The sequence below is a fragment of the Anabas testudineus genome, chromosome 10, assembly GCF_900324465.2.
Source record: "Anabas testudineus chromosome 10, fAnaTes1.2, whole genome shotgun sequence".
Lineage (NCBI taxonomy): Eukaryota > Metazoa > Chordata > Actinopteri > Anabantiformes > Anabantidae > Anabas > Anabas testudineus.
The window spans coordinates 13,790,308-13,817,701 of record NC_046619.1 but is presented as its reverse complement, the minus strand read 5'-3'; the positions used below and the strand labels follow the sequence as shown (position 1 = coordinate 13,817,701).

General features: G+C 40.1%; 1 protein-coding gene across 1 annotated transcript in view; it reads right to left on the bottom strand.

The window, feature by feature from the left end:
• Positions 1-513: 513 nt before the first annotated feature.
• Positions 514-27,394, bottom strand: part of ccdc88b (coiled-coil domain containing 88B) — a 35,579-nt gene continuing 8,698 nt past the window's right edge. Inside the window, exons 6-27 of the mRNA XM_026357334.1 lie at positions 26,325-26,408; positions 25,322-25,462; positions 24,152-24,297; positions 23,667-23,748; positions 22,958-23,116; positions 21,363-21,509; positions 20,888-21,062; positions 20,532-20,647; positions 20,095-20,163; positions 18,735-19,409; positions 18,245-18,424; positions 16,376-16,716; positions 16,032-16,191; positions 15,103-15,501; positions 13,450-13,611; positions 12,694-12,971; positions 12,349-12,492; positions 10,797-10,983; positions 8,565-8,710; positions 5,881-5,988; positions 3,747-3,898; positions 514-1,512 (exon numbers count right to left, since the gene is read on the bottom strand). Of these exons, the coding sequence (XP_026213119.1) occupies positions 1,145-1,512; positions 3,747-3,898; positions 5,881-5,988; positions 8,565-8,710; positions 10,797-10,983; positions 12,349-12,492; positions 12,694-12,971; positions 13,450-13,611; positions 15,103-15,501; positions 16,032-16,191; positions 16,376-16,716; positions 18,245-18,424; positions 18,735-19,409; positions 20,095-20,163; positions 20,532-20,647; positions 20,888-21,062; positions 21,363-21,509; positions 22,958-23,116; positions 23,667-23,748; positions 24,152-24,297; positions 25,322-25,462; positions 26,325-26,408 (4,419 nt within the window). The 3' untranslated portion in view covers positions 514-1,144. The remainder of the gene's footprint in view (positions 1,513-3,746; positions 3,899-5,880; positions 5,989-8,564; positions 8,711-10,796; positions 10,984-12,348; positions 12,493-12,693; positions 12,972-13,449; positions 13,612-15,102; positions 15,502-16,031; positions 16,192-16,375; positions 16,717-18,244; positions 18,425-18,734; positions 19,410-20,094; positions 20,164-20,531; positions 20,648-20,887; positions 21,063-21,362; positions 21,510-22,957; positions 23,117-23,666; positions 23,749-24,151; positions 24,298-25,321; positions 25,463-26,324; positions 26,409-27,394) is intronic.

Below are 27,394 nucleotides of genomic sequence, written 5' to 3'. Positions count from 1 at the left end.
AGAGCTGCATGATACAGGTAATTATTCTCTATACTGTGGGTTCAGAGAATTATTTTAAATTAGAAACAGTTTAGAGAATAATAATAAATTTAGCTGCATTCAGATCTGGTTGAGTTTAATGAAAAAACTGTTACAGTCACAGAAAGATAATGGTTTGAGTCAAAATGACTGTTCTGTTAAGGTCTAAATGCCCAGATTCAGAAGACGGCAGTGCCCATGATTAATTATTGATGCCTGTTAGATAGAAAACAGGATATGAGTATTTAAGTCTCATCCAGGCCTCCACCTCACTTGAACTTTCTCTAACCAACACTATTTCCTCCTTAGCTCCCTACGGGCAGGAGTCACAGGCTAATTACTGCGTCTGCTGGAGCTTTGTCACTTTAAGTTCTGTCATTTGGGCATTTGCTGAAATAACCGTAATAAATGTGGCAAGACCGTGAAAGAACCTGAAAAATAAAAGGGCTTTTTACTAATTTATTATAGGTTAAAAAGAATAAAGCCTTTTATTTCTTTTTATACTCCATTTTTATAATTTACCTAACAGTATTATTAATATATTCAGTCACACTTTAACCTGATAAATGTAGTGAAATTAAATATCTTTAGTTTCAGGGCCCTGTGGGAGAGAAGATGTTAATTACTTCACGACTTAACTACATTGGAAATCAATAATAGAAGGATTTATTTATTCATGCGTCAAAGAATACTAAAATGATCCCATATTTAAAATAGCCAGACATACAAAAATCTATGTTGAAACACAACATTATATACAATATTAAAGATGTTTTCGAATTGAAAATTGACTCGAGTCACAGGCCATCACTCTGCTTGGGTAGCAGAGAAGATAACACTCTAATAGACACATGAACATTAGCTGGGTTATCAGTTATTGTAGATGTTAGCACCACTCTCTCAGGGCACAAATCTACTTTACTGTAATTTTTTATATAGTTTATTATTTAACTTGTTAACACAAAGATTTTTCAAAATGCTACATATATAGCAGTCCGAGCTATCTATCCAAACAATTTAGTTCGTTATTTACAAAAATAAATGACTATTATTCAAGTTCTCTTTCTTTTAATTAAATCAGACTAAATTATGTTTCTAAAGTGCACAGACATCACAATACCCTTCGTCATTCCACTTTCTCTTCCTCATGTTTCCCTTCATCCTTCTCAATATTCTCCTTATTCGTCAGTGTTGAGTCTGTTGCCTGAGGTGCATCCTTTTCGCCTCTCTCTCCTTCCCAGAGGACAGTAGAGGAGGTCTGGCTGGACTGCAGCCGCAGGCGGGGAGGTGGCTTATGGTCTCCAGGACTGAAGGATTGAGAAACTCCAGAGCCTCCTCTGGTCAGGCCAATACCCCAGCCGTGACGTGATCCCAGCTTACGGCGGCCCCCGGAGCCAGAGCGCATGGCCGGAGTCCCGGGAGCAGAGATGTCCGGCTCCGTCTGGGATGGATCTTTTCTCAACAGAGAGGGAGATACTGGAGCACTAAGTGGGTCTGAAACCATATGAAATGAATGAAGGGGGAGAAATTATTATTATTATTACTTAAATCAACTAATTATACAATGGATGTGGTAGTTATGTTGTAGCCAACATAACATGTTAACATGTAACATGTACAAAACCACCAGAGAACGGTTTCAGGTCATGAACATGAGTCCTGTCTGTCACCGTCTGCGACAAAACTACTCGGTTGCTTTACAGCACAGACCAGGAACGTACATACAAAAAGACCTCTTCTTCTACTGCAAATGCTGTTTCAGGGACGACGGTGGAGAAATAAACAAATTCAATTCCATCCATCATCCATTATCCTAACCGCTTTCCTCTCAAGGGTCACAGGAGTGCTGGAGCCTATCACAGCTGTCACTGGGCGAGAGGCGACGTACAGTCTGAACAGGTCTATCACAGGGCTTAAGGAAAGACCTTAATTTTATCTTACTTATAACGAGTACTAAATGTATTATGATTTATTAACAGATCCTCAAACAATAAAGACATGTCTGGATCAGAAGTCAGGCGATACATTTGTCACAACAACCTGCAAAACGTCTCAAAACCACGTACGGCTTCAGGAGGGACTTTCACTGCGTCTAATATTACAAGGAAAAATAAAAAAAGCTCACCACTTAGTGAGAAATTCAGACCAAACGTTGCTTTTGGAGGATGTCGATGAGATGAGCGGAGATGCTGAATTGAATGAGCTGTCAGGAGGTGAGCTCCAGATGGTGGTGGAGCATTACTGATCTGACACCAATTCCATGCACAATAATTACCCATAGGAGCACAAAATCACACATGAAAGCAGCTCATGTACCGTGCTGAATAAAAAATGTCCAGGTCATTGATGTTACAGGCATTATTGATAGTTGATAGTTAGAGACACTGATCTCAGCGACGCTGCATGTGTACATTTAAAATGACAGATGAGTTTATCATTTTTTGTATTCATGTTATTTATCAGTTTTCAGGCACCCAAACTCTGGATTCTGTTGCCTCCCTCCCACCCCCAGCTCCTCTGTAATTTGCATGCTGCATTAAACTCACAAAATGAAACATCATTAAACCCAAGCTACAAGATGAGTGATTTTAATGTTTACTGTAGACTTTATCAAACTAATAGAAGGTGAAACGTATTTTGACTTACAGCATCTTGTTTAATCAGATAAAGACCTGAGATGATGACTTCAGTCTGTGGTTAAAATCACCTTAACCAGCCATAAAGAAGCTTAGTTGCTCTGTTAAATGCAGGCGTCACCTCATTGAGAGAAAGTGAAGTGGTCTTCCCAGCAGGAACTTCCATATAACAGAGCATCAGCATCAGCTAGAAATCCGCAGCAATCCGAGGTTCTTCAATCACGACCAACTACGCTTTGCCAACCACAAGCCCTCCATCTCTCTGTCCTGAAGATTTTAAACAATTTGTCTACAACATTCGAAACATCAGAATTGTCAACCCAGCTCCTTGTGCAGGTACTTGCACATTTAACGTCTCCATATGATCCAAAATACAGCAGCATAAGTCATTTTTGATCAGCATCCTCACTCTCAGTAGTCTGAGTTGTTAGATATTACTCAATGTAAATTGTGTTTATTTATATGTATATATTTTTTACTGTTACTGTTATAGTGTGCCTTCTTTATGTGCTATATGTGCAATCTTTAAAATACAACCGTTAAATCCATTTAGCTTCTTTCAGTTAATGTGTACAAAACCACAAGAAGATAAATACCCTCCCAGTTTGACACCCGGGTTAAGAAGGCAGGAGATAATAGAAAACAGTGCACGAGGAAAGAAAATTAAAAGGGGACAATAATAGTATGTCAAACACAGAGAAAAAAATGTGCTTGGGGTTTAAATCTTGGCTTTGAAAACGTCTGCAGAGAGTTTTTTGCTTCACTCAGTCACTAAAAGTGTCAAGGTGCATAAAAAGAGGATGAAGCCTCGTGAATCTTTTCCTTCTCCAACATGTGATTAACAGAGAAAGCCGGCCTGGCTAAGCCTTGGCATTCTATAGGGAGAGATCTAAGGAGCAGAGAGTGGTATCAATGCCGACCACACTTGGTAGTCATGAGATGATTTGTATGCATGCCTGTAGCCTCGCTTGATGGGTTGAGCATGTGAGCATATCTTTGTGAAAACCAGTTGTCTGGTGTTTGTGTGTGTGTGAGAAAGAAGAGGCAGTGTGTTGTGCAGGGCTGTGTGTGTGTGTGTGTGTGTGGTCTCACCAGGATGAGGTGTGTGTGTGTCTGCTGTTAATTCAGTGCTGTCGGCCAGGTTTTCCACGCTGCCTGCGGCGGTGAAGAGGGCGCGTCCCTCTCTTCCTCCTCCCCGCGGTTTGATTAGCTTCTTCATCCTGTCTGCAATCCAGTTAGATTTCCTATGAGGACGCAGAGAACAGGGACCATTTACAAAGAGGGATGAACTAGTGGAGTGTGTGTGTGTGTGTGTGTGTGTGTGTGTGTGTGTGTGTGTGTGTGTGTGTGTGTGTGTGTGTGTGTGTGTGTGTGTGTGTGTGTGTGTATGTGTGTATGTGTGTGTACCCTGATTTTCCAGATAACACTTGCAGGGTACCAAGTGTCACCAGCTGTTTACAAAAATGCACTGTGTGTCATCCAGTGTTTTCAAAAATTAGAACAAAATACGTCTTAAAGTGGCAACTGTCATTTAGCATGCCAAAGAAAGCACTTTGAAACACAACATAAAGAAAATCCATTTTAGAAATGTTATAATTAAAACGTCATAACATATTATTTGTAGCACTGAGGACAAAATGCACAACAAAACTAATCATTAAAAGTAAAATGTATAGTATAAAATGCTCCTCAGCTCTTCAGTGTTTCCTCTCACTGAGCCGGGCGTTTGGTAAAGGTTAGAACTTATGAACTGAGAAAGCTGCACAACAAAAACATAACAAATCTCAATACACTGAACTCAATTTATCTTTTTATTTGCGTTTCCTCACACATTTCTGCAAAGATACCTTCATGAGACCGCTACCAGAGTGGGATCATCCTCTTTTTAATCATTAGTATTAGTCTTCTTGAGGAACAGATGAGGGAGTCGTTAGCTACATGTAATTAAACATGTAGTTTAACTACATTTTGCGATAGCTCGCTCTTAGTTTAACTAAATTCATATTTGCATGAAAATTAATATACATTCAGGACGCTGGACTGTCAACTCACCAGAGAAAATTATTATACTAATAATAACTGTAAAACTAAACTTGAATATACTACTACTAATATTATACTAGGCATCAATTAGCCATAAGTATTGATGATTGCTATGAAAAGCAGGCGTCTAACACAGAACCAATGTTGACAAAGTTTATAGTGTAGCTTTAATTAACCAAACTCGATTTCTCCCTGTGGTAACTTTATTGTGGTTTAATTAGTACTGATGAATACTGTAGTCAGTGTGAAGATATTTGTAGCTGGTGAAACTATTTCAAAGAGCCCGCTTTAACTGGAAACTTAGAACTTTTCCAGGAACCGTCCCTGACGTAAAAATCATTTTGAGGGAATTGTATTTGCATTTCCACAGCTGGGCAAAAGCTTTAGGAAGATTAAGCAAATTACCCCCCTGAAGTATCAAAAGCGTGACGGTATGATCATTTTTACATCATTACGTGCACTTTATCGTCAGTCCATTGCTCCTGAGATGTCTTGGGCTGCTCATTCCTGATACCTTCTACTGTTTTTATTTCAATAGTTTAATTTTAATTTTAATTAATCAACATTGACATATAGTTACTTAACCTTTTAGAAAGACTTGTTTATTTACACACTCAGACATAGAGTTTCATTATCATTCATTGGAGTCGTGTTTCTGCACAGCTGATGAATGTAATTTCACTATTTGCTCTCTTTTAGCTCTGTTTCGGTCAACAGATTTGGTAGATTAAGCTTAAGTTGCTAGCTGTGTGTCTGCTGTTTCGTGGTATTTCAGATTATGAAACAAGTGAGAGTGAATCAAAACAGCAAAGTTTTGGATGGATGGCCATAAGAAGAGCTGAACCTCAGCCTAATGCTCTGTAAAGCTGAGGAAAGCTGCTGATTCTGGTGATGAACGAACTCCCATTATCACATTTTTGTGGATGCATGCTATCCATAGTCTTGCACAAATGTCTTCTGTGTAAACTACAACTTGACTGGTCCTCAAATGCATATATATGCAAAGCAGTAATTCTAGTTTTCACATTCTTATTATAAAAATATTATAGCTGCTTTTAAAGAGCACTTTGTACTGCCATTGTATATGAAACACGCCATAAAAACATACTGGCCTGCTGGTATTGTATTGCATTGAATCATGTAATAACTTGGCAATTGATGTATGCATATTTATAGTGTGTACTTGGCCTTGGTGGCTGGAGGCTGCATGCTGGGCTCAAGGACTCTGTACTGATCCATAATCTTCTCCACCAGCTTCTGCTTCTCTCGACGGAGCTCGCTGAGCTTCTCCCTGAATGAAACATATGAAGCATTAGAACAAAGCAGCTGAGAGTAAGATGAAGACAAAAAATGAGCAGGAAGGTCTGTGTGATTCATTTCATACATTCATAATCAAAAAGAGTAGATGGGATTTTTCTGCAAGTGTGTATGGAGCTCTGTGATTCAGCCCATTCCTATAAACTCAGTACTGAGAAATGGAGCCTGCTGTTCTGTTTGAACTGGCTTCTTTTTAAAACAGCAGATCAGAAAAGAGACTGCATGTGGACGTTAATGTTCATTTGCTGCTGGTGAGCAAAGGGTTGCAGAGTTTGGGCTGCAATATGGACAAACATAAAACGGGGCATTGTTGGAAAATAGCCTGCGCGCTCAGCAAACCTCTGCAGAATAAAAGACGCCAGAGAATAAAAATACTGGACACAAAGTTGCTGACAGTATGAGGTGACCGTTGGTTACAGACACACAGCTGTGGGCGGAAAAGATCAGGCATGTTAGCGGAGACGAGCAATGGAAAATGAGACATTTAGTTCAATATAAAGGCCTTGGTACATTTTTAGCAACAGGAACGGCTGATGGCGATGCTGGTTTGTTGGTCCATTAGTTATTATTTGGTGTTAGAAAAGCTTCTCCTTCAGTGAGACAGATTAGAATTTAATAGGAAATTGAATGTTTTGTTGTGTTTTTAATTGTAAATTTGTTGTTAATGTAAAATGTTGTTAAGCTCTACCAGCAAAGTCATATAATAATGCAGCATTCTGTATTACCAATTAAAGTAATTACTACTACTAATTGCTGTTGAATCATTATGGAATTGAGCACAGACATTCATGATCCTGCTGTTTCTGGTAATATGTCTGAAGTCACCATCAGGTTCACATTTTGTGGAAATCACAGAGATCACTTTGAATCTAAAAATGCACTGTGCACCTTGTGATAATACCTCACCAAATAATTCAGATGGGAAAGGGCTGCTGAGGGAATCTGGTGAAGATTCGACTGAAGCTTGTGGAATAAGTTCAAAACCTTTGTTGTTATTAGAAGTTATTTTATGGGTCTTGCTACTTTTTTAGGTGTTTTTTACTCGTACTCTAAATATTAATCATTGTTTAATTAAATTCTAGCAATGTCTGTCACTGGAACATCCATACCTGCTACCGGAGGGCGCAATCACAATAATGAAAACTCAGATCTTTAGTTTTAGTCTCTATGAATCTTGGGGAAATATCAGGCGCTGGTGTAAATGCTCCACTGAGTTCAGCAGCTCGTTGCCATTTGGTACTGGTTGCGTTGCACAGTCTGAGTGGAACTGCTGGTTATAAGTTATAAGCACATACATTGTCACTGTTTGATGTATTGTTAATATAAAGTTATTGATTTTATAGCTGCTTGTGTTAATATGTAAATCAAGACTTAATACCTATTATGATGCACATTTGATCTATAATCCCCAGTTATGTTCAAATACATTGTTTTTTACTAAAATTAATCTTTAAGTGTATCTTTAAAGCCTGACAAATGTGTTCACTACTTTTCCTTACGCATATATTTCATTATTCATAAAACAATTGTTGGGGAATATTCCCAGGATAGAAACACTTCCATGTTGCATGTTTCCTAACTTGTTTTTCTTACTGTAGCTTTGTTTCTTGTACTGTCAGCAACTGTCGATTAGTGAAATAGTGTGAATCTACAGGCTGGAATAGTAAGTAACAACAGTAAGTTGTTACTGTGTGTGCATTTGTGTCCTTCCTCCTGGGAGTGAATGAAATCCAAACAAAACGATGACTTTCTCACCTAAACCTTCCTCCACAGCACTTTTCCTCTAAACTCACTCACTCTAAACACGATAAAAAATGGAAATGCTTTAAAAATTGATAAAACTCTATTTTTAAACTGCACATTATGTAAATAATTTGCTTATTATTATATCATGCCATATGCAGTATATTGGTAAAAACAAGAATCTGTGCATCTTTGCGTCATCTTTAAATGTTTTTTCATTCTCTTTTATATTATCTATGCTAAAATGGACTGAAAATTAAAGTGAATACTATAGGTCTGAACATTTGATGGCTGTTTAAATTAGTAACAGAGACCCACCAGTGTTACAGGTTTAAGTGGCTACAGATGTCACCTGGCAGGGTGCTGAACTCAAAAGTGCTGTGAAACACTAATAAAAAAAAAACATTTTGAAAATTGAAAGCTTAAATTTAAAAGGCTGCTTGAAATATGACTCATTGGACCTAAAGGGTGAAGCTGGTTCTGTATGCTGACTATTAGTTCTGGATTAATCTGCTACCAGTCTATTAGTCATTTAAAAGGATGACTGCTGGGGGCTGTTGGGCTGTGAAATTGTTGTCTCAAACCTTCACATAAGTGCTTTCATGAATAAGAATATAGACCATGTTACCGCCTACAAACATTACATAAAATTTGCTCTTGCATGTAGTTATAATCTGAACAGTGGTGTTAACAGTGATGTTAAGAGTGATGTTAAGATGCTTTGTTATAAACCTGAAACAGAGAAACAAATCATCTGATTTGTATGTGTGTGTGCGTGCGTGTGTGTGTGTGTGTGTGTGTACTCACTGGTACTCCCTCTGCTGTGAATAGTGCTGGTCACGGCGCTCCAGGCTCTGCTCCAGAAGGGCCCGGTTCTCCTTCAGCAGACTCTGGTTCTGCTCAGCCAAGTGGCGGTTCTCTTCCTCCATGTTCCCCTTCAACTGGGTCAAAAGCTGCACCCATAAGATCATAAATATCAGTCGAAATAAATAGTTTGGTAAGATCAATGTGAAGTTTTTGGATGTTTCTTTATGTAAACCTCACATAATTATTCAATATGAGCACATCTATGAAAGTATTCTCATGACAGTGTGTGTATTTATTCACATAAAATAAGAAAAGTTGTTAAAAAAAGGCAGGAGAAAAACACAAAATAGATCTGCAGTTATCACTCTGTTGGTTCATGTTTGGTTGAATAGCGAAGTTTTTGGATGTTTCTTTATGTAAACCTCACATAATTATTCCATATGAGCACATCTATGAAAGTATTCTCATGACAGTGTGTGTATTTATTCACATAAAATAAGAAAAGTTGTTAAAAAAAGGCAGGAGAAAAACACAAAATAGATCTGCAGTTATTGGTTCATGTTTGGTTGAATAGCAGCAGTCTGTAAAGTATGTCAGCTTGTCACATACGCTAAACCAATATCAAAGGACACTGAAAGAGGTACAGCGACACTCAGGAGTTAGTGTCTGAACAGCAGGGCAATGGTCACTAACTGTAGATTAATAAATCCTGACAGAAGTGTAAAGCGAGAGGTCAGAGCTCAGCAGCATCAGCTGACTGAAGGCACGTAACCACAAATGAGCAAAGAGCATAGAGATCAGGTCTGAATGAAAAATGGACACAGAGAGCTCGGTAAAGTTTACACCTAAGGCTAACACACGTAGCCCCATCACCCGGTGTTGTTCTAAGTCGACTTTTTCCCTTTAATCAAATCTCTTCTCCTGCTCCATCTCCTTCTGTTAAATGTTGGACAGCAGGAGCCATGCCCAGCTACAAAGAGCATGGCAGGAGGCTGAATGAAGCATCCAAGAAGCTAACACTTTAACACTTCCAGTGTGAACTAGAGAGCAGTTTAACTTGAGCCGACACAGAAATGATCTGGACAGAAATGAGGCTGAAAATGAACCAAGAAATGTAATTTGTGCAAATATCACACTCATCAGATTCAATGGGGAAAGTCATTTGAAAGAGTAGTTTGACATCAAAGAATGAACTTGATTTCTTATCAAAAGACAAAAGACACCCCTCTCATGTTTGTGTGGTAAACATGAAGCTACAGACAGTTTTAAGAAGCCCAGTACGACCACAGTCTGATCTGCTGGCCACAGAGCAGCACCAGTGGAGCACATGACAGGTCCAGTCAGCTTAGGACTGAATGCAGGTAGAAGAAGATAGTTTACAATTAAGTGTACTAATAGAAAGGCTGTATTATCTTAGTTTATTACAATCAAAAATGACAAATGATGATATGTATGATTTCAGCATGCTGCAGGAGGCCAGAGTTCACAGTCAGATAAGGGACAGTTGTGGAAATGATCCAGAATCGCAGTCTGGTCTGCACGGGTTGAATCTATTCAACAATTTTGTGTCCCTGCATCTTCTAGCCAAATATCCTTTTAGAGAACCGAGTGATTCAAGAGTGGTTTCATGAGCATTTGGATGAAGCAAGAGCACAAAACATCTGCTGACTGACTTCTTAAACTCTTGGTGGGAAGTCAGTTTCCACCTGTTTGGTCCCTCAAACAACTGGAGACTTGCCTGCTTGAAAAACCATTTTCCATTTTCAGTGCTCGTTTGACAGCATTACACAAAAAGGAAAGCTGCAGTGAAAGCACAAGATACTTCTGTTCCCGCTTAGCTCCAACACTTTTTAGACAGATTTCTAATTTTTTCCTTGATATGTCAAACTGAAATTGGTTTTATGTCAAATATTACAAGGAACAGCTACTGTTCCGAACTGATGATATGACGTGAGTTGTTCCTCTCCAGATAGATATGTAAAACACTTTCTAAAACCTGCAATCAAATCCTAATAAATCTCGTTTAATTGCCCAACAATGTTTTAAATAAATTTGTTTCTTTATTTGAAGAGGGTAATGTATCAGAGTGTCTTTGCTATGAAGCACTAAATCCCTTTTTTGCATGTAAATGATCAACCTGCAGCTTGAATACAAAACACGTGTGTGTGTGTGTGTGTGTGTGTGTGTGTATCAGCAGGTGTCTGTGTGTGCGGTGGGGTGGGGGGCTAATACCTGGTACTGGCTGGTGAGGCGGGCGTTGCTCAGATCCAGGCTCTGGTTGGTTTCCCTCAGCGCGCTGAGCTCCCCCTCCAGTCGAGTTCGCTCCAGCTGGGAGGCACTCAGCTCCCCCCTCAGCATCGAGCCCTGAGCCAGCAGCTCCGCCTGCGACACCAACCACTCCTTCTGCTGGGTCTGCAGCCTGTAACACCAACACAACAGGGTTTTACTCATTACTCACTGCTGTCACTGTTATGTGTCCTCTAAAGTGCATCACTGTTAAACTGTAAATACTCTCTAACTAAAGCTCATTCTTCTATTATTACACAACGTAATGAGTCTCCATAAAACCAAATATTAACCAAGAGATAAATCTGGTGTAATTACAGCCAGAGTGGTTGAAGGACACATTATGAAGCATCATTTGATTCACTCAGAGGTTTTAAACTATTGCTTACAAAATAGTAACAGCGAAGAGGTAGCAATCATCTTTGTTTCATTTTGTAATGAGAACTATAATGAGATAAGATGAAACTCTTAATGATCACTGAGGGGAAAATTAGGTAATGTTCAGTAATAACTATCCAACATTTTATTTTCCCAGTGTGGATTCAAGGTGTTTTGGAATAAAACTTTTTAATGTAATTTAAAATTGGACCAGTAAACAGCGTGGATCAGTGGCCGATGTCTCTATATTTCCCTTCAGACTCCACCACCACACTAATCTATTATTTGCGATTAATCCACAAAGTGTCAGTAGTTATAACATATATAGTGAATTAAATCTTTGTTTTTTGTCTGACAAACAGTCCAAGACACAACAATATGATGAAAAAATATAAAAAATAAATAAAAACCAAACTGAGATAAGTGAAAATCCACCACTATTGTTTAGTTTTTGCTCTTCTTTAACTTGATTTCTGGTCTTTACCACCAGCTGTGACAAATATACATCTCTTTGGTTGGTTTTACTTGAACCCACAGTGCAGGAGAAAAACAATTAATTTATCGGCCTGATCTTAAATATGCTAAATAAAAAATAATTCAAGCTGATGAGAGTGTCAGAGCTGAGTAATAATTCTCTGAAGGATCATCACAACGAGTGACTCCTTTTAACTACAAGCACTCATGTAATCTGGTTTTAGTATACATCTAGTTAGTAATAGTTAGTTAAACCTCAAATCATAGCAAGACTGGTCTGAGGCCTAGAAATTCACAGATGTGATCAAGAAAACATTAAATATGCAGATAGCCACAGTTTGGAGCATGGAAAATATCCTTAAGTTCCCATCCTTACATAAAACTTAGGTGTTTTGCTTTTTCTTGCTCGTCTGTTCTGTTTGTACTGATCCCAAAAGCCCCTAAGCCTTAAATCAGGAATATTCTGTGCATTCCTACAGCACATTTGCATTCGAACTGATCCGTGTTGCACCCTGTGCTTCATATAGAAGCATTACCGCTGCTGCTCCCTGTATTCAAATGAATAGGCGTGCAGTGAGAGGAGGTGAGAGAAAGCATGACCGGATCTCATGAATGCGATGCCGAAGAAGCTGACTGGATTTGTTACCGCTCGTTGTCTTCTTTCAGTCTCTCCAGCTCTCGTTCTGTCTCCTGCCTTCTCTGGGCCTCGGCTTCCATCGCTTCTCTTTCTGCCTTCATCTCCCGCTCTCTCTCCTCAAGCTGGGTTTTACCATCCAAGAGCTCTTTGTACCTTGAGATAGCACAACACAACATTCGTCCCAACAAAAAAATATTTCTTAAAATGTAAGGCTGAAAGAGAGAGTGTGTATCTTTGAAGGATGCAAGTTGTTGGTGTGTTTCTGCGTTGTTCTTGTACGTTATCACTGTTCAGGAGAACTGCACAAAACACTGAAAAATAACCTGATTTCATGCAGTCAGTGCATGTTTGTACCTGGTCTCCAGCTCCCTGTGCTGGGCCTCCAGGCTCCGGTTGTTGCTCCTCAGCTGAGAGTGTTTGTCCAGCATCTCCTCTAGCTCCACTTCCTGTCGCTGCTGTAGCGCTGTCATCCGCTCGTGGTCCCGCCTCAGGGCCTCCATCCTGGCCACGGACTCCTCCCGCTCCCGTGCCCACACTTTGGACTCGGCCTCCAGCGCCGCACACCTGACCTCGCTCTCGCTGCAGCGTGTCAGCAGCGCTGCATGCTGGGAGCTCATTGACACTTGCTCCACCTGCGTGTGTTTTTGTGTACGTAGCATTAAACAAAGAGATCACGTCTGTGCCTGTGTTTTAGGAGCTCAACACAAAGTCAATAACCCAAACACTGAAAGTTTCATAATGCTGTAGGTTTATTAGCCTTTCTGTTCCCCGGTGTCCACCTGCAGAGGCTAGCAATATTTAGAACTTTTACAAACTTCTAGTAATTAAAATTACATTAATATAAGCATGTAAGATAGGTAATCTTAACACGAATCTACAGCCACAGTAGTTGTTCTAGAGAGGCTGTTCCTAGTCACAGTGGTAACTGAACTAAATGCATGCTTACATGCAGACATTTAACAAGTATGATGATCAAAACCTCTCCATGTACTTGAATTTATCTGGACCGCACGCTTACAAACAATTTAAAAGTGAATGTCTATGTCTAGTAATTTCTTTTTTTCTCAAATTAAACAAATATATTCACACATGACTCTACACTCTGTTCACCTGTAGCTGGGTGTTGAGAGTCTGCAGTCGGGTGCAGGAGTCCTGCAGGCTGAGGGAGTGCCGGCGCAGAGCCTCCAGCTGCTCCTTAAGGTGCTCACATGCCTCCTGGGACTGGGACAACCGCGACAGCAAAGCCTCTTGTCCTGCAACTGCCAACGCTTTCTGAGGGGAAAAATATTCATATATATATATTTCACAAAGAGAAAGCATCCACAGCCATGTGTAGCAGTGACTGCTACTTTTTTCTTCACATGCACTTTTAAAAATCCATACTATCTGAACTTTGACCGAATCTGCAGCTAATCCTCTCAGAACACTTCAGTCAAGCAGTAGATTTATAAAGTGAGAACTTATACAATAAATACAGGGAGTAACTGGAAAAAGATGACGGCATAAAATCTGTTCAATGTACAATTACACCGTGCTTGCAGTACACCAAAACTCAGCTCTACAGCCGCTGCACAGTATAAATTTGTTTGAACATATTTGCAAGTACTGGCTCAGGGACCACACATTTCATGTGTGTATCGTCTAGAGAGTCGAAGGCTGAGTTTTGGTGTGCCTCAGCTCTTTTTTTCATTTTGGATTCTTTCACATTTCCTCCCTAACAGAATCACACTGCTGCACAGGAGCTTTCTACTTTTTTCACTGGCTCCTTTCTGCATTTTCACCATAGTGTTCTGCCAGATAATGTCAGAAGAGCATGTTCATCAACTCTAGTATTTACTAACTACTTGTGTACTAAGTACTAAGTATGCAGTACTCCTTGTACTTAAGCATTTCCATTTTATGCTATTTCTAATCTACTACACTATATTTCAGTAGAAAGAGTATCTTGTGAAGCATGATGGTGGCAGCATCATGCTATGATAGGGCTTCTCAGCTCCATAAGCAATGCATGTTTATCAATTTAAAAGACTTATTGATCATAAGAAAGACCTTTTGCAATTATATTAGCACTGCTGTTGTTGATTAAAGAAGTAATACAAATAACATTTGAGTATCTGGGACATCAGCAATTGTGCAATCTCCAGTTAAACTAACATTTTCATGGAAAACAAGAACATTTCTAAGTGACCCCAAACTTTTGAACGGTAGTGTCTGTTTTAACTTAAAAACACGTTTTAAATTTTAAGTATAATTCAGATTTTAACAGATTAAGTTGATTTAGCTGATAACATTTCTACTGTTACTGCTTTACTTCATCTATCCTAATGTAAAACTTAAAATTCACCTGGGAAAACGCAACAAATGACATTCCCGACCTTGGTAAAGTTGGAGCCACCCCTTAAAGTTTGATGTTAGAGTTTATATGCGTGTGTGTGTGTGTGTGTGTGTCTGTACTGTATGCACGTGTGTTTGGGAGAGAACGAAAGAAGTAGGAGCTGAACCATGAGAGCAGAGGAGATAAGGAAGATTAACAGTAGCCGAGGTGACATTATAAAAACTGATGAGCAGAGATAAAGCAGTAGTTCTGAAAATAAAGTGCTGCTCTTGGGGAAGTGGAGGTCTACAGTGAGTTGATAGTCATCAAGCAGCCCTTAAGCAAGAATTTCAGCATAATATAGATCGTGTCCCTCATGCAGAACATGCACTGAACCCAAATACACACATATACATCCGGCCGTAATATATGCAAACACAGATACGCACCTCTTTTTCCAGCTCTATCAACCTCTCACTTAGCTGTCGCTCTGTTTCTCCTGTGGCATAATCATGGGCCACGGAAAGGTTATGACCTTTGCCAGCTTCAGAGGACTGATCCAGATCAGATGTCACCTGGGTGAGTGACTCACAAATGTGTGTTTTGTTTGTGGAGTCTGAATTTGAATTAGATGCGGCGTCCATCTCTGTACTTTCTCTTCTCTTTTCCAACTGGAGAAGAGATTCACTTTTCGCCAGGCTCTGGGAGAGGGACTCTATTCTCTCCTGTGACTGGTGGAGAGAATTGGTGGTGGTCTTTAGCGCAGCTTCGGCTTTTAGTAGCTTCTGGTTGAGATGTTGAACTTCAGCGGACAGTTCCTGAGACCGTGCCTGCTCACTGGATAAGTCCTGATAAGAAAGAGAAGGGTGCAGAGTATTTAAATGTTGAACTATTTGCTCTGTTAGCATCATAAGGCAAAACAACACTACAGTATTACCAGACCTTCACAGAATATTTTTGCCCTTTCTAGATAATTAAAATTATTTTGGTTTTAATTTTTTAAATCAATAATTATAATTTTGCACAAAACAGAAATCGGATACATCAATGAAATCTTGAAATTGAGTTTATATATCAAAAAACTTTTTGTTTTGTTTCTTCTTTACAGGGTAAATATTTTCATATTTGGACAGTTTTTTCAGGCCTTTATACTAAGCTAAGAAACTGTCAATAAAGTGAATAAAGTATGGAAATTGTTGTTGTTTTTTATTGTGCACATACTTCATTGGTACGTAGTGTCATAGTTTGTTAATAGTTTGTAACAAGGGAGCATAAACTCTGTTCCTCAGATAAGATAGTCTGGCTGAGTTTAGGTGAGTTTACCTTCCTGGGGCAGGGCTTAAATCAGTGACTTAACTACCACATTTCCCTCACACACCTGGCACAGTGAGCTAATCTTGGCCTGAGCGTCTGTATACTGCTCCTGCAGCTGCTGTTTGCCCTCCTCCATGCTGGTTAATCGAGTGCTGAGCTCTTTCTCCAGGTCCTGCAGCCGAGTGCAGAGCTCCTTGGACTCAGACAGCTGCTGACACACACGTCTGCACACACACACACAGGCCAGCAGCAACACAGGCCAGACAGAAGGTTGAATGAAGATAGACTTGACATTATAGATAAATGCACGGTGCTGCTAAGTAGCTCTCTCTGATGCCTTGTAAAGTTAATTGCATACTTCTGCTCATGATCAAGGTTAAGTGTATGCACAGAAGTGTGTGTGTGTACCTGTGTTCAGCATCCAGAGCCCGAGCTCTCTGGTTGCTGTGCTCCAGGGCCAGGTTCGTGCTCTCCAGCTGTTGCCTCAGTCTGGCCACCTCCCTTTCCCTCTGCCTTCCCTCCTTCCGCTGGGCATCCAGCTCCGACTGGCATTCCTCCTTCTCATGTTCAAGCCGTGACGCCTCGAGCTGGGCCTGATCACGTGCCCGGGCCAGAGATTCTGCCTCCCGAGTGGCCTCGCGGAGCTCTGCCTCCAGCTCCTCCTCCCGACGGCGTGAAGTCTCCAAACTCCGACCCTGGCGTTCGAGCTCTGCTCTGAGACTCTGAGTGGTGAGCTCCAACTGGTCACTCTGGCAAATAAGACAAGATGGAAGATTAATGTTCTGATCACTACAGGTTACTTCAGTTTACGTTTAGTCACAATATCCAACTTATGAAACACAAAGAAACAAACAACAAACAAACAAAACTCTGTTTACAAGAGAACTCCACCTTTAACACTATTAGTTTGATCAAGAATGAGAATCACACCACGTGAATTAAAGATACACATTCAGTGACCAAAATAGCATTACGGTATGATTGTGTTTCTGTAAACCCACCCAACAGCGAGGAAGCAAAGAGAAGAAAGAGGATCTAGAGGAGTTGTAATTTCCTATTTTAGGTTTGATTTACCCCTACAGCTGAAAAAAGAAGAGTGGACGTCATGTACCATTTAACACTCACTATTATTATCACCATTGATTCTGACTCTGTTTCAAACACATGCTACTTGAAGTTATTTTATCAATAAACTGAAATTATAGCACAGCATCTCCTCTGACGTAACATTAAAAACAGTAAAAAGTTGTTTTAGTGTTTGATTAAGGGAACACTTCATTATTTTATATATGGTCTTATGAGGTGCAATGAGCAATACTGTGTAAAGGAATCGCCTGATGTATATTAGCACACTACGCTTCTGTAACAACCTACTTTTATAGATCGTATAGTTGTTGTCTGCATGGCCGTAAACCGGTTAACACAGAAACAGCTCTTACTAAGAGTATTTAAAAGATGCGTACTGTTTGGGTAATTAAATGTAAGGGTGCAGCCTCAACAGAACACAGTAGACTATTACAACATCAGAGGAGGGATTATGTACATGTCTCTCTGAATAGTAGAATTTCATGAATCCCCTTTATAGTTTCTTTAATGCTGACTTAGTACATCTTTGTCTTAGCTTGCAATTTCTCTGATGTCTTGCACTTTTACTGCAAACAGTACATTACACACACTATTCACAAAGATTTTACATCCTGCAGAGCCTGAAAGGGAGATTTTTAGTTTAGACTTTTTTATTAACCTACATATGGGGAAAAACCCCAACCTGCAACCTCCCCTCTGGGTGTGGATGAGCTGGTTGTCAATATGTCAGAAACTCACTCGATCAGTACTGGATGTATATAAACACACTGCCTTACTCTCAGAGAGCCTGAATCATCTGTTTTACTTCACGCTGTCAAATCCGCCTCCTGCTGAGCAATTTCTCCGTGCAATAATGTAATTAGTTTTCAGATAAATACAAGAGATGGTGAAAGAAATCTATTTGGCAAGTGGAACTCAGAACTAATGCAATGAATTCAATGTAAACAAGTCATTATTTAAAAAGATTACAGAATAATGAGATTGGCTATTAAAAATGGAATGAATTCATTAATGTAGGATTAATGTTGCAACAAAAAAACTCTGCTCTCTTTCATTTGGTTTGTACTTTAATTTTTTTATTTACCTCTTGTTCATCTTCCCTGAAGTAAAGTGACATCGACTGTGGTCATGTTTGGTGTCACAGCTGTCATTGCATCGTGTGTGTGTGTTGGTGCATGTGTATTCTCCAACCTTGCGCTGGGCGTTGCGCAGGGCGTCCGCGGTGCTGCGTAGTGTGTCCCTGTCTCTCTCCAGTGCGGCCCGTTCTCCCTCCAGGGTGGCGATGACTGTGGTCTGCATCCTGTGAAGCTCCGCTTGGCTTCGGAGGCGACACAGTTCCTCCTCCATGACCAGACCCTCAGACTGAAGCACCTGAAAGAAACAGAGAATTAATTCAGCTGCAACTATTTTTATTTTACAGTTGAGTTAAATGTTAATACCAGTTTGATAGAATGCTCAATGACAATGCTAACATGCTGATGTGTTGCAGCTATGTTATTTAAGCACAGTAACATGGTAACGGAGCGGAAAGCAGTTGTGTTATTAATGAAAAGAGCACCTTTTCAAAGGAAATTGAAAATAACATAAATGCAAAATAAAGCTTGACCACTTGATGTTGCTACGATGTACATCTGGCACTAAACTAACACCTTCTTGACTCCGTCCTTTCATCCACTCATACCTCTATCTGCCTCCGGGCCTCTCCCAGGCTGTCAGCTGCTTTTTTCAGACGCTGCAGCTCGGCCTCAATGACCACCAGCCTCTGCTCAGCCTCCCAGGTTTTTCTGCTCTGCTCTGCCAGCTTGGAGCGCAGGTCCTGGGCCACACTTGCCTGTCTGTCAGTCTCCTCCTGAGCCTCCTGGAGCTGGTTTGTCAGAAGCACCACATCAGGACCTACTACAGCCTGATGAGCAGCTTCTGTCTGTGTATTATCTTCCACACTCTTTGGATGCTTCTGGGTCTCTGAGCTTGTTGTTGCTGCAGCGAGTTCTTTCTCCTGTTTCTCTCTGTCTTTCTGTCCCCCCTCTGCCTCACCTCTCCTTTTGGGCTCCATCTCCTCAACACATGGTTCACCTTTTCCCCCTTGAACACCAAGAACCTCTTCACCAACTCCAGCTTCCCTCTGGGTCCTGATTATTTCTACTCTTCTCTCCCTCTCCTCCATCATCCTCACCCTTCCTTCTCCCTCCCCCCTGCAGGATTCAGAGCCCTGTACTCCTCTCTCCTCCTTCTCATCCTCTCTGTCTGGCTTCCTCACTCCTTCTTCTTTCCTCTTGTCTTCGAGCTGTTGCAGTCTGGTCACAAGCTGTTCCAGGTGCTGCTTTAATGTGGCATTTTCATTCTTCAAGTTTTGAAACTGAAAAATACAATGGGAGAGAAATTTCTGTGCCTTTGAAAGCTTTAAATCTTTTGTATTTTTGCTTTTTAATCCTTTCTTTTTGCTTCCACATATTGAACAGGAATAGATTGTATGAAAAAAAGACTCTTCTCAAACTACATCCTGGTTCACTGCATGAAATAAGTAAGACAAAAATTAACTACAGACTAGGAAATTGGTGGTTCATTTAAATGGTTTCTGGATGGTTATACTCTACAGATACAAAGAGACCTTTCTACACCGATAACCACAGCAAACCATAGACAGAAGCTACCAGCGAATACACTGTAAAAGCTGTATCGTTCAATTTCATTTTGTAAGTTCATTATAATCATCTCAATCCAGTTGATGTAGAAACTGTAGATGTTTTTAAATGTTATTGGTCAAAAACCACATGTTCATCTGTGACTTTTATCTATTATTGATTTTTGACATGTCAGTTTTTTAAGTGTTTGACACACAAAGCTATCAGACATTGCATTAAGGGGGCTGAATATTTCACGTTAAAGACAATATTAAGTTTCTAACTTTTTAGACTAGGAAATAGTACAGTCACTCAACAACGTGTCTGACAAAAGCCAGAATCCTAAAACCTTTCTACACTCCAGTCAAGTGTTGGGATTAATGTCTGTAGCTATCTATCTTCAGTTCCTTCATTGCTCACCTCCCTGAGTGTGTTCTGATGCTCCATCTCCAGGCAAGCCAACTCATCCCTTGCATCTGGAGAATCAGCCTGCAGTGAGAGGAGATGGATGGTTTAGACTCAAATTCAGACTCCAGAGAGATGCCAGGTCTACTTGTACCTTTATTAAATATTCTTGACTGTAATGATTCCTCCATTCAATACATGATGATCATTACCAATCATAAGGTACAAAAAGGCATGTAGAAACTTTATTATTATATCTGAGCTCTATCATCTCTCTCCTCTATTACTACCATCAGTGATCCACAGATTTTTTCGTTATTTATATACCAGTTGTCTTAAGTTTATGATCCACTTTGACTCTCAACCTCTGTCAACTGTTATATATTTATTATCTTGTTACATAATTATAGATTAATCTGTGAGTCATCTCACAGCCACTCTTGCACCCTGACCTCCTGTTGGGCCTGCAGCTCCTCCAGTCGTCTCCTTAGCTCTGCGTTCTCCTGCTCTGCTCCCAGCAGCCTCAGTGTTGACGCCTCACCCACCTCCACGCTTAGTGGCTTCTGATCTGAGACAGAGGGAGTCAGAAACAAAAAAATAAAGCATAAGAAAGAATAACGATGAAAAAGAAAAGGAGCGAGAGAAACCAAAACAGGAAATGGAGAAAAAGAGAAATGGATACATGAAGAGATTCACTCAGTTATTGTTGACTGATAACCTGCGGGCAGTATTACTGCAACATATTTTTTCTTATCAGTTAATTAAAATGTCTTAAATGACAAGGTGCAAAAAAGGCAGGGGCTCTGACCAATCAATTCGTTCGGCTCCTCGTCGGAGTCCAGTTCTGATTGGAGGAAGCGGTGGTGACCCGCAGCGACTGGCACAGGAACGCTGCCACTGCTGCTGCTGTGCCTCAGGTCCGCCTCAAGGCTCATGTTCATCTCCAGCAGCTCATCAACTCGCTGCCTCTCAGTGTCCCGCTCCTACAAACACACACACACACACACACTCGTTACAGGACGAACATCATATTTCAACAGGCACAGGCACAACATACACAGATTATTTTTCACTAAATCCTACTGTTGATCTACAAACAGACACTGTATCTGTAGACTTGAATACACTCGCAAAGCCAACACCTTACCAGAAACACATTTAGTGAATCAGTCACACTTAATAAAGTTAATATTTAAAATAAAACATATATGCACATTCATATAGGAGATAAAGAAAAACTTACTATCAACAAATACTAAAATATAAATTGTTGCTCCACCCACCGCTTCCACGCCCATCATTTTCTGACGCAGCAGGAGATTGTCTCTCTCCAGCTCCCTCAGCGAGGAGCAGCGCGCCCGTGCGTCCACCAGCTGTTCTTCTAGGAGAGCTTTGGTCTCCTGCAGCGCTGCACACAGCTGCTGCTGCTCCTGAAGGTGGCGCCGTGCACACAGAGAGAGGAAACATCAATATACTGTGCGACAGATGAGATGTCACCGTATCAATCCCACTTTGGTGGAGATTCAGACCAAATATTTGCTGAGAGACTGATGTTGTTTATTTATGTGTCCTGCAGCACTCAAAGCTTATCGATCTTTTACATTTGTCTGCACTGGCACGCACGATGTTATCAACACTATCAACACAGTCTGAATTTCACTGAGGCCACGTTATTAACAGTTTAAAAAAAAGGTGTCTGTTCCTCTTCCCTTCAACCACCAAAACATTACTCCTGATCATAATTTCCTCTTACAAACATAAACACAGGCTGACTGGGAAATGTTCTCATAACTGAATATATACATACATCATGGGTTTGACAGTGATAAAGCAATGACTGTCAGGTAATGAAACACGAGCCATCAGACGAGCAAACAACCATCAGAAAGCACTGGATAATTTATTTTGAAAGTCAAACTGAAATTCATTGAGTCCATTATGTCAGTAACAACCTGGCTAATTGTCTAACTTCTTTTTAAAGCCTTTTAGAGACATCTCTTCACTGCGCTTCCAGATCTCAGCAATTAAGTTAGTGAGTACAGTGTTATTACAGATAGACATGAAAGGCAAAACTATGACAATAACACCTAAACTGTTGTAATCGGGAGTTGTCTTTTAACTGTGCTGCTGTGGTGAATTTCTTTTTTAAAAAAGACAACCTGTACATCTAAACATTCAGTGTTAGCTCTTTTCAAAAACCTCCCTGTGAATTTGTCACAAGTAATTATAATTCAAAACATAAGGAGAAATTCATCCTTCCGGCTAATTTGGGATGTCACAGAGACGCAGCACGAAGGCAGAATAAATCAAATAAGACTGAGAAGGTGACAGCGAGGACACTGTGAGGTGTTTTACAAGGATATGAGCACATTTTCTGCCTCAGAACAGTTATACTGCCACAGAATAAATCCCATTTGGGTGTAAAAGCTCCAATAACTGGAGCCGCACTCCTGCTCTTTGTCAATGAAGCCGCTCCGGGCTGTAACTCCTGATGGCATCACTCAATATAATCTTGTTCTCTGTCTTTGAGCTTCAGAGCTGTTCGTACGCACTCCTGATTGAAACACTCATGGTCGTGAGATGGCTTTTGAGATTAAATGCTGCTACTTTTTTTAAAAATAATAGCTGCTCACTGAAAGGTTTAAAAGAAAGATCTTCTTGACGCAACCATCGCTGGCAATATTTAGAGTCTCACTTGATAAACTGTATATATGTATGTATATAGAGGCACAGTTTTTCAATGTACGGGACATATCTACATATCTATGTAATGTGCAACAACGATTTGAATATATTTTGTGGTGGAGTTGTGCTGCATGTTATTTATTTAGAAGTGTGTGTAGTAAACTGTGTGTTTGCACTGTGTGTGTGTTTGTACCTTCAGCTGTGTGCGTGTCAGCTCCATGGTGCGCAATCTGTGTTTACAGCTCTGAAGTTCAGTCTGAAGCTGCTCGGTCCGTGTAGCTCGCTCTCGGGCGCAGTCCAGCTCATCCCGCAGTGCACGCATGCCCCTCACCTCACTCTGCAGAGAGCGGTTCTGCAGACACACACACACATTGACCAGTGGGTATGAGGTCAAAAAAGGTTGTGAACAGATGAGCGATGTGAAGTAGAGCAAATGTTGACAAAGGCTGATACAGGAAGGAAAGGTGCATATGTGTGTGTGTGTTCACAGGACAATGAAATGTCCTCATAGGAATAGATAGAACATGGCAATATATTTCAATATTATCTTAGTGTAAAGTTAATATAATGAAATTAGACATTGTGTAATTACAGGCCTATTTTCTTTTGGATTATATGGATATATGAGTGTTTAAATTCAACACTGGAGAGGAAAGAAAATGTCTGGCTATGAATAGAACTTGGCTTCAATGTAATTATTGCTAAGTACAAAACCTAAACGGACTCAACTGGTTGTGTATTAAACTCCACCTGTGTTTTGTGCTGTTGGCTGTGCTGGAGTCTTTTTAGGCATAATACAGTGAATTATAGCAGTTGCCTAATTAGTATAGCTTTGTGTGTCTTTCTCCATGTGTCCAAAGTAATGGCAGCTCAGGCTGAATCATGTGTTCGTGTGCTTGCACCTCTTTCTGAAGTTTCTTGAGCTGTTCCTCCATGGTTTGTATCTCCTGTTTGTAGTCCAGTATCTGATCACCTTTATCTTCCCTAAAAAACAGGAAATCATCAGCATCAAAAATGCAACTACACAAATTGTCACAATATTCAATTTGCTGTTTTTCATATGATCATATTCTGTGATATTTTCTTGGATAAAGAATCAGATCTGAGCAAATTATGTTTGCGGGAAATCCTGTATGTTTATGCAGAAATTATAATTGGCCAGCAGTGACCTTTACAAAATAGTTTACAGTGAATTTACTGTGTGAATTGGATTACAGCAGCGAGTACCTGATTTGTTCCTTACTCATGGATGATAACAACTCACAGTTTTGTGTAATGTAAACTGTGACAAAATCATTTGCACATTTTTCATGTTGACCTTTATCACAACTTCTCTAAAGGTTCTCCTGAGCTTTTCCCTCACTCACACACTCACTCATGCACTCACAGTTGCTGTTTAAGGCGACGGAGTTTGGCCTTGCTGTCCGCCAGCTGGAGCGCCAGACCTTGGGGTGGCTCCTCGTTGAGACCACCCAGGGGCGTTGTGGTTGAGTCAGCATGGGCCTCCCGCTCGCGACACAGCTCTGCCATCCTCTGGGAGTGAGATGGAGAAAGAGATTGGCCAATAGAAGTGGCAGGGGACAAAGAGGATGTGAATACATTCAAGATAAAGTGAGGATTACAAGGACTAAGAAAAGACTGGAAACACAAATTTAACAAATACAGTGTTAGATACTGAATTTTAAACCATCAGCTCATTATAGTGCATAGTAATGAAAATATACTCCATTTACTTTTAGTCGTTTGACATTTTCAAGTTCAGAAATGTTTCCATTTGATGAAATGCAAATTTTATTTTACTATAAATTTCTGTGTGTAGCAATTAAATATTGAGTTTTTTGTGATTACACATAAAGATGAACATTGCGATTGTGATTCAACAGGGTTTATTTTAGTAATTTTATATTTTATGCTGCTGTGAACTGAACTGTGATCAAGGATGTTAAAAACATTTACAGTATGCATTGTTCAATACTGAACTAAGTCTTTTATTAACAAAAACTGGTAACAGATCTAAGCGGGCCAGTGATAACAATCTTTTACCATATTTGAAAAAACATTGTGATTCATTATTATGTATTTTTCATAAATAATTGACATATGTTAACCCCAAATTCCACAGTGTAATCATGATTATTATATCTTAATCTATCCACCAGCATATTCAATTGAGACACCATTTTACTAACAGCTTGTCAGTTAAAAGGCAGAATTAATGTGAGTGTCAGATAATAGCTAACCACTGAAAATGAGATCTGAGCAGAAATAAAATGCTGAGAAAATATGTGACGAAAACATATGACAAGCACTGATGAAACAATCTGACTTTATTTAACTGCCTACCAGTTCCTAAGAAGCTCATTTAACACATAACTTCCTGTTCGTCATTTTATTTAAAACCTTTACAAATGTGATTTTTGTGTTATATATTGGACTTCTTTGGCAGAGTGCTAAATAATTGTAGAGGTGTTTAAAGACACCCTAGCTGTTTACCTGCTTGTTGTAGCTTCATATTTAACATAATTTTCTTCAAATAAGTGCTTTTAAAGAAGTGTACCTCCAGGTGAGTGTCTCTCTGTGCCAGCAGGCTTTGGATCTGTTTGGCCATGGAGCTAAACACCAACTGAAGGTCTGCACCTTCCACCTCCGCCAGCTCTTCCCACTGAAGTGGCAGCACCATGCGAGGATCTTGAGTCACCTGCAGCAAGGACAGTTTCTCAGTTTTCTATGATAACATCAACATGCGTCTGGGAAATCCTGCCACAAAATGGCAGATCTGGAGATGAACGATCCAGACAGCACGAAGACTGTGTGAATACCAAGCAGAGATGCATGTGTGTACAATGGAGAGAAACTACTTCTTGCTTTTTCCTCATAAAAAAAAGCCTTGACTAATGCATGCAAAACTAATGATCATGTAGACAGTTTTGAAATGTCCCCAGGTTGAAGGCATATGAACAGCAAGCAGGAGTTGAATCCATCCACACAGGAAAAGCACCTCTCACCTCTATGATTTATAAGGCTGAGGAACCTGGCACAGAGAAGGCTGGTGGCAACATGCTGCTACTGTAATTTAGACATGCTGGTATGCAACATGCTGTTTTTGTAATGCTGGCAATTATTCATGGGAGGTGTTTTAAAAGAGTACAATTTGGCATTTATGGCTTATTGGAAAGGACAACGGAGTGTGACAGAGAGGAGATAAAGGAGAAGGGATGATGTGACGGAGGTGGAGGTGGAGAAGTGGACATGAGGGGTGAAAAATCCATCCTACGGTGGCAGCAAGGGGCACTCAGAGGTCCTTAAAAGGCTGCCAGCAGAATGACAAGTAGCTCATTTTCACACTTACTTGAAGCACCAGGAGAAGGTATAATAGTTTCCCTCTCTGTGCCTACAGGGCAGACAGTGAAGAAATTCTTTGCTAAATCACATTAAGGAACAGAAACCCTCCTGGAATAGTCTCCCCTGGACTATAAGCCCTCATGCTGTCGGTCGGCCTGCGACTGCTTTTTTATATTTGGGAGTTCTTAGATTTGATTAATTCTGCACTTTAAACGTACCTGCTGAATACAGCTGGCAATGGCTGCCTGGGTCTCGATGTCCAGAGACTGGATCTGCTGAATGAATGTCTCCTTCTTCTCACACTGTAGACACAGAGGCACGAAGAGTTCACTGCTGGTATTTCATATTTATTTACAATTGTATTATAGGGTGAGTACTTTTTCCAGACACTGTGAACTGCGACACTTTTAGCTGGGGATCAAACCACTGAGTCTACAGTTAATGGATGAACCTCTCTATCTCCTAAGCTACAGCAGCCTCTTTTTAATTTACTCTGCGATAGCTAATTTTTCTACAAACAAACACACCATGAGAGCAGTATGTATAATAGGCTGAACATTAGCTGAAGTGTTGGATGAGTAGAAATCTGTGCCCAGACAAAAAGGCTCATCTGCAGCCAGTCATAACGTGATGACCACCCCATAACACTAGCATGGTTAAAATGTATAAAAGGTTATATAAAGATTTTACATTAGCATAAAATAATGGTTGTTTACATCAGTCTTTAAAATTGTATTTCTCCCTAAGTTTCACATAACTGTCTATAATGTTACTTTTAGTAACAGTCCCTTTTTCATTCTACATTTTAAACATAGTCTAATTTCTCTGTTTCTAATTTATTTCCTGGTGAATCCTCACCAGTGGATGATGAATGTGGCTAGGCGGAATATGCCATTACTTCCCATCTTTGATATTTTCATTATTGCTGCTGTCTTCTGGGAGTAGCCTTGCTTTCAGTTGTTTGCCTGCTGTGTGCCTCTCTTGTGTGCGTGAAGTGGTTGGTGCTCACTGCTGAACAGCTGACAGGTGTGTGACTATGTGCTCATTTAAATTAATTTAAACAGGACCTGTCTTCCTCAAAAACCTAAAAAGAATATCCCAGGACTAATAAATCGAATCAATTATTTATCGAAGCACTTTTATTTATTATACTAGATGTTGTATCCTTGTGTCCTACATGCTACTTGTATTGTTCCCGGGGCAACGGGTCATCGTTAATTTTAAGCCTTGATCTACAGGGATCAGTAAAAATGTGTCATTGAGAAATGTGATGGTCATGTATGATCAC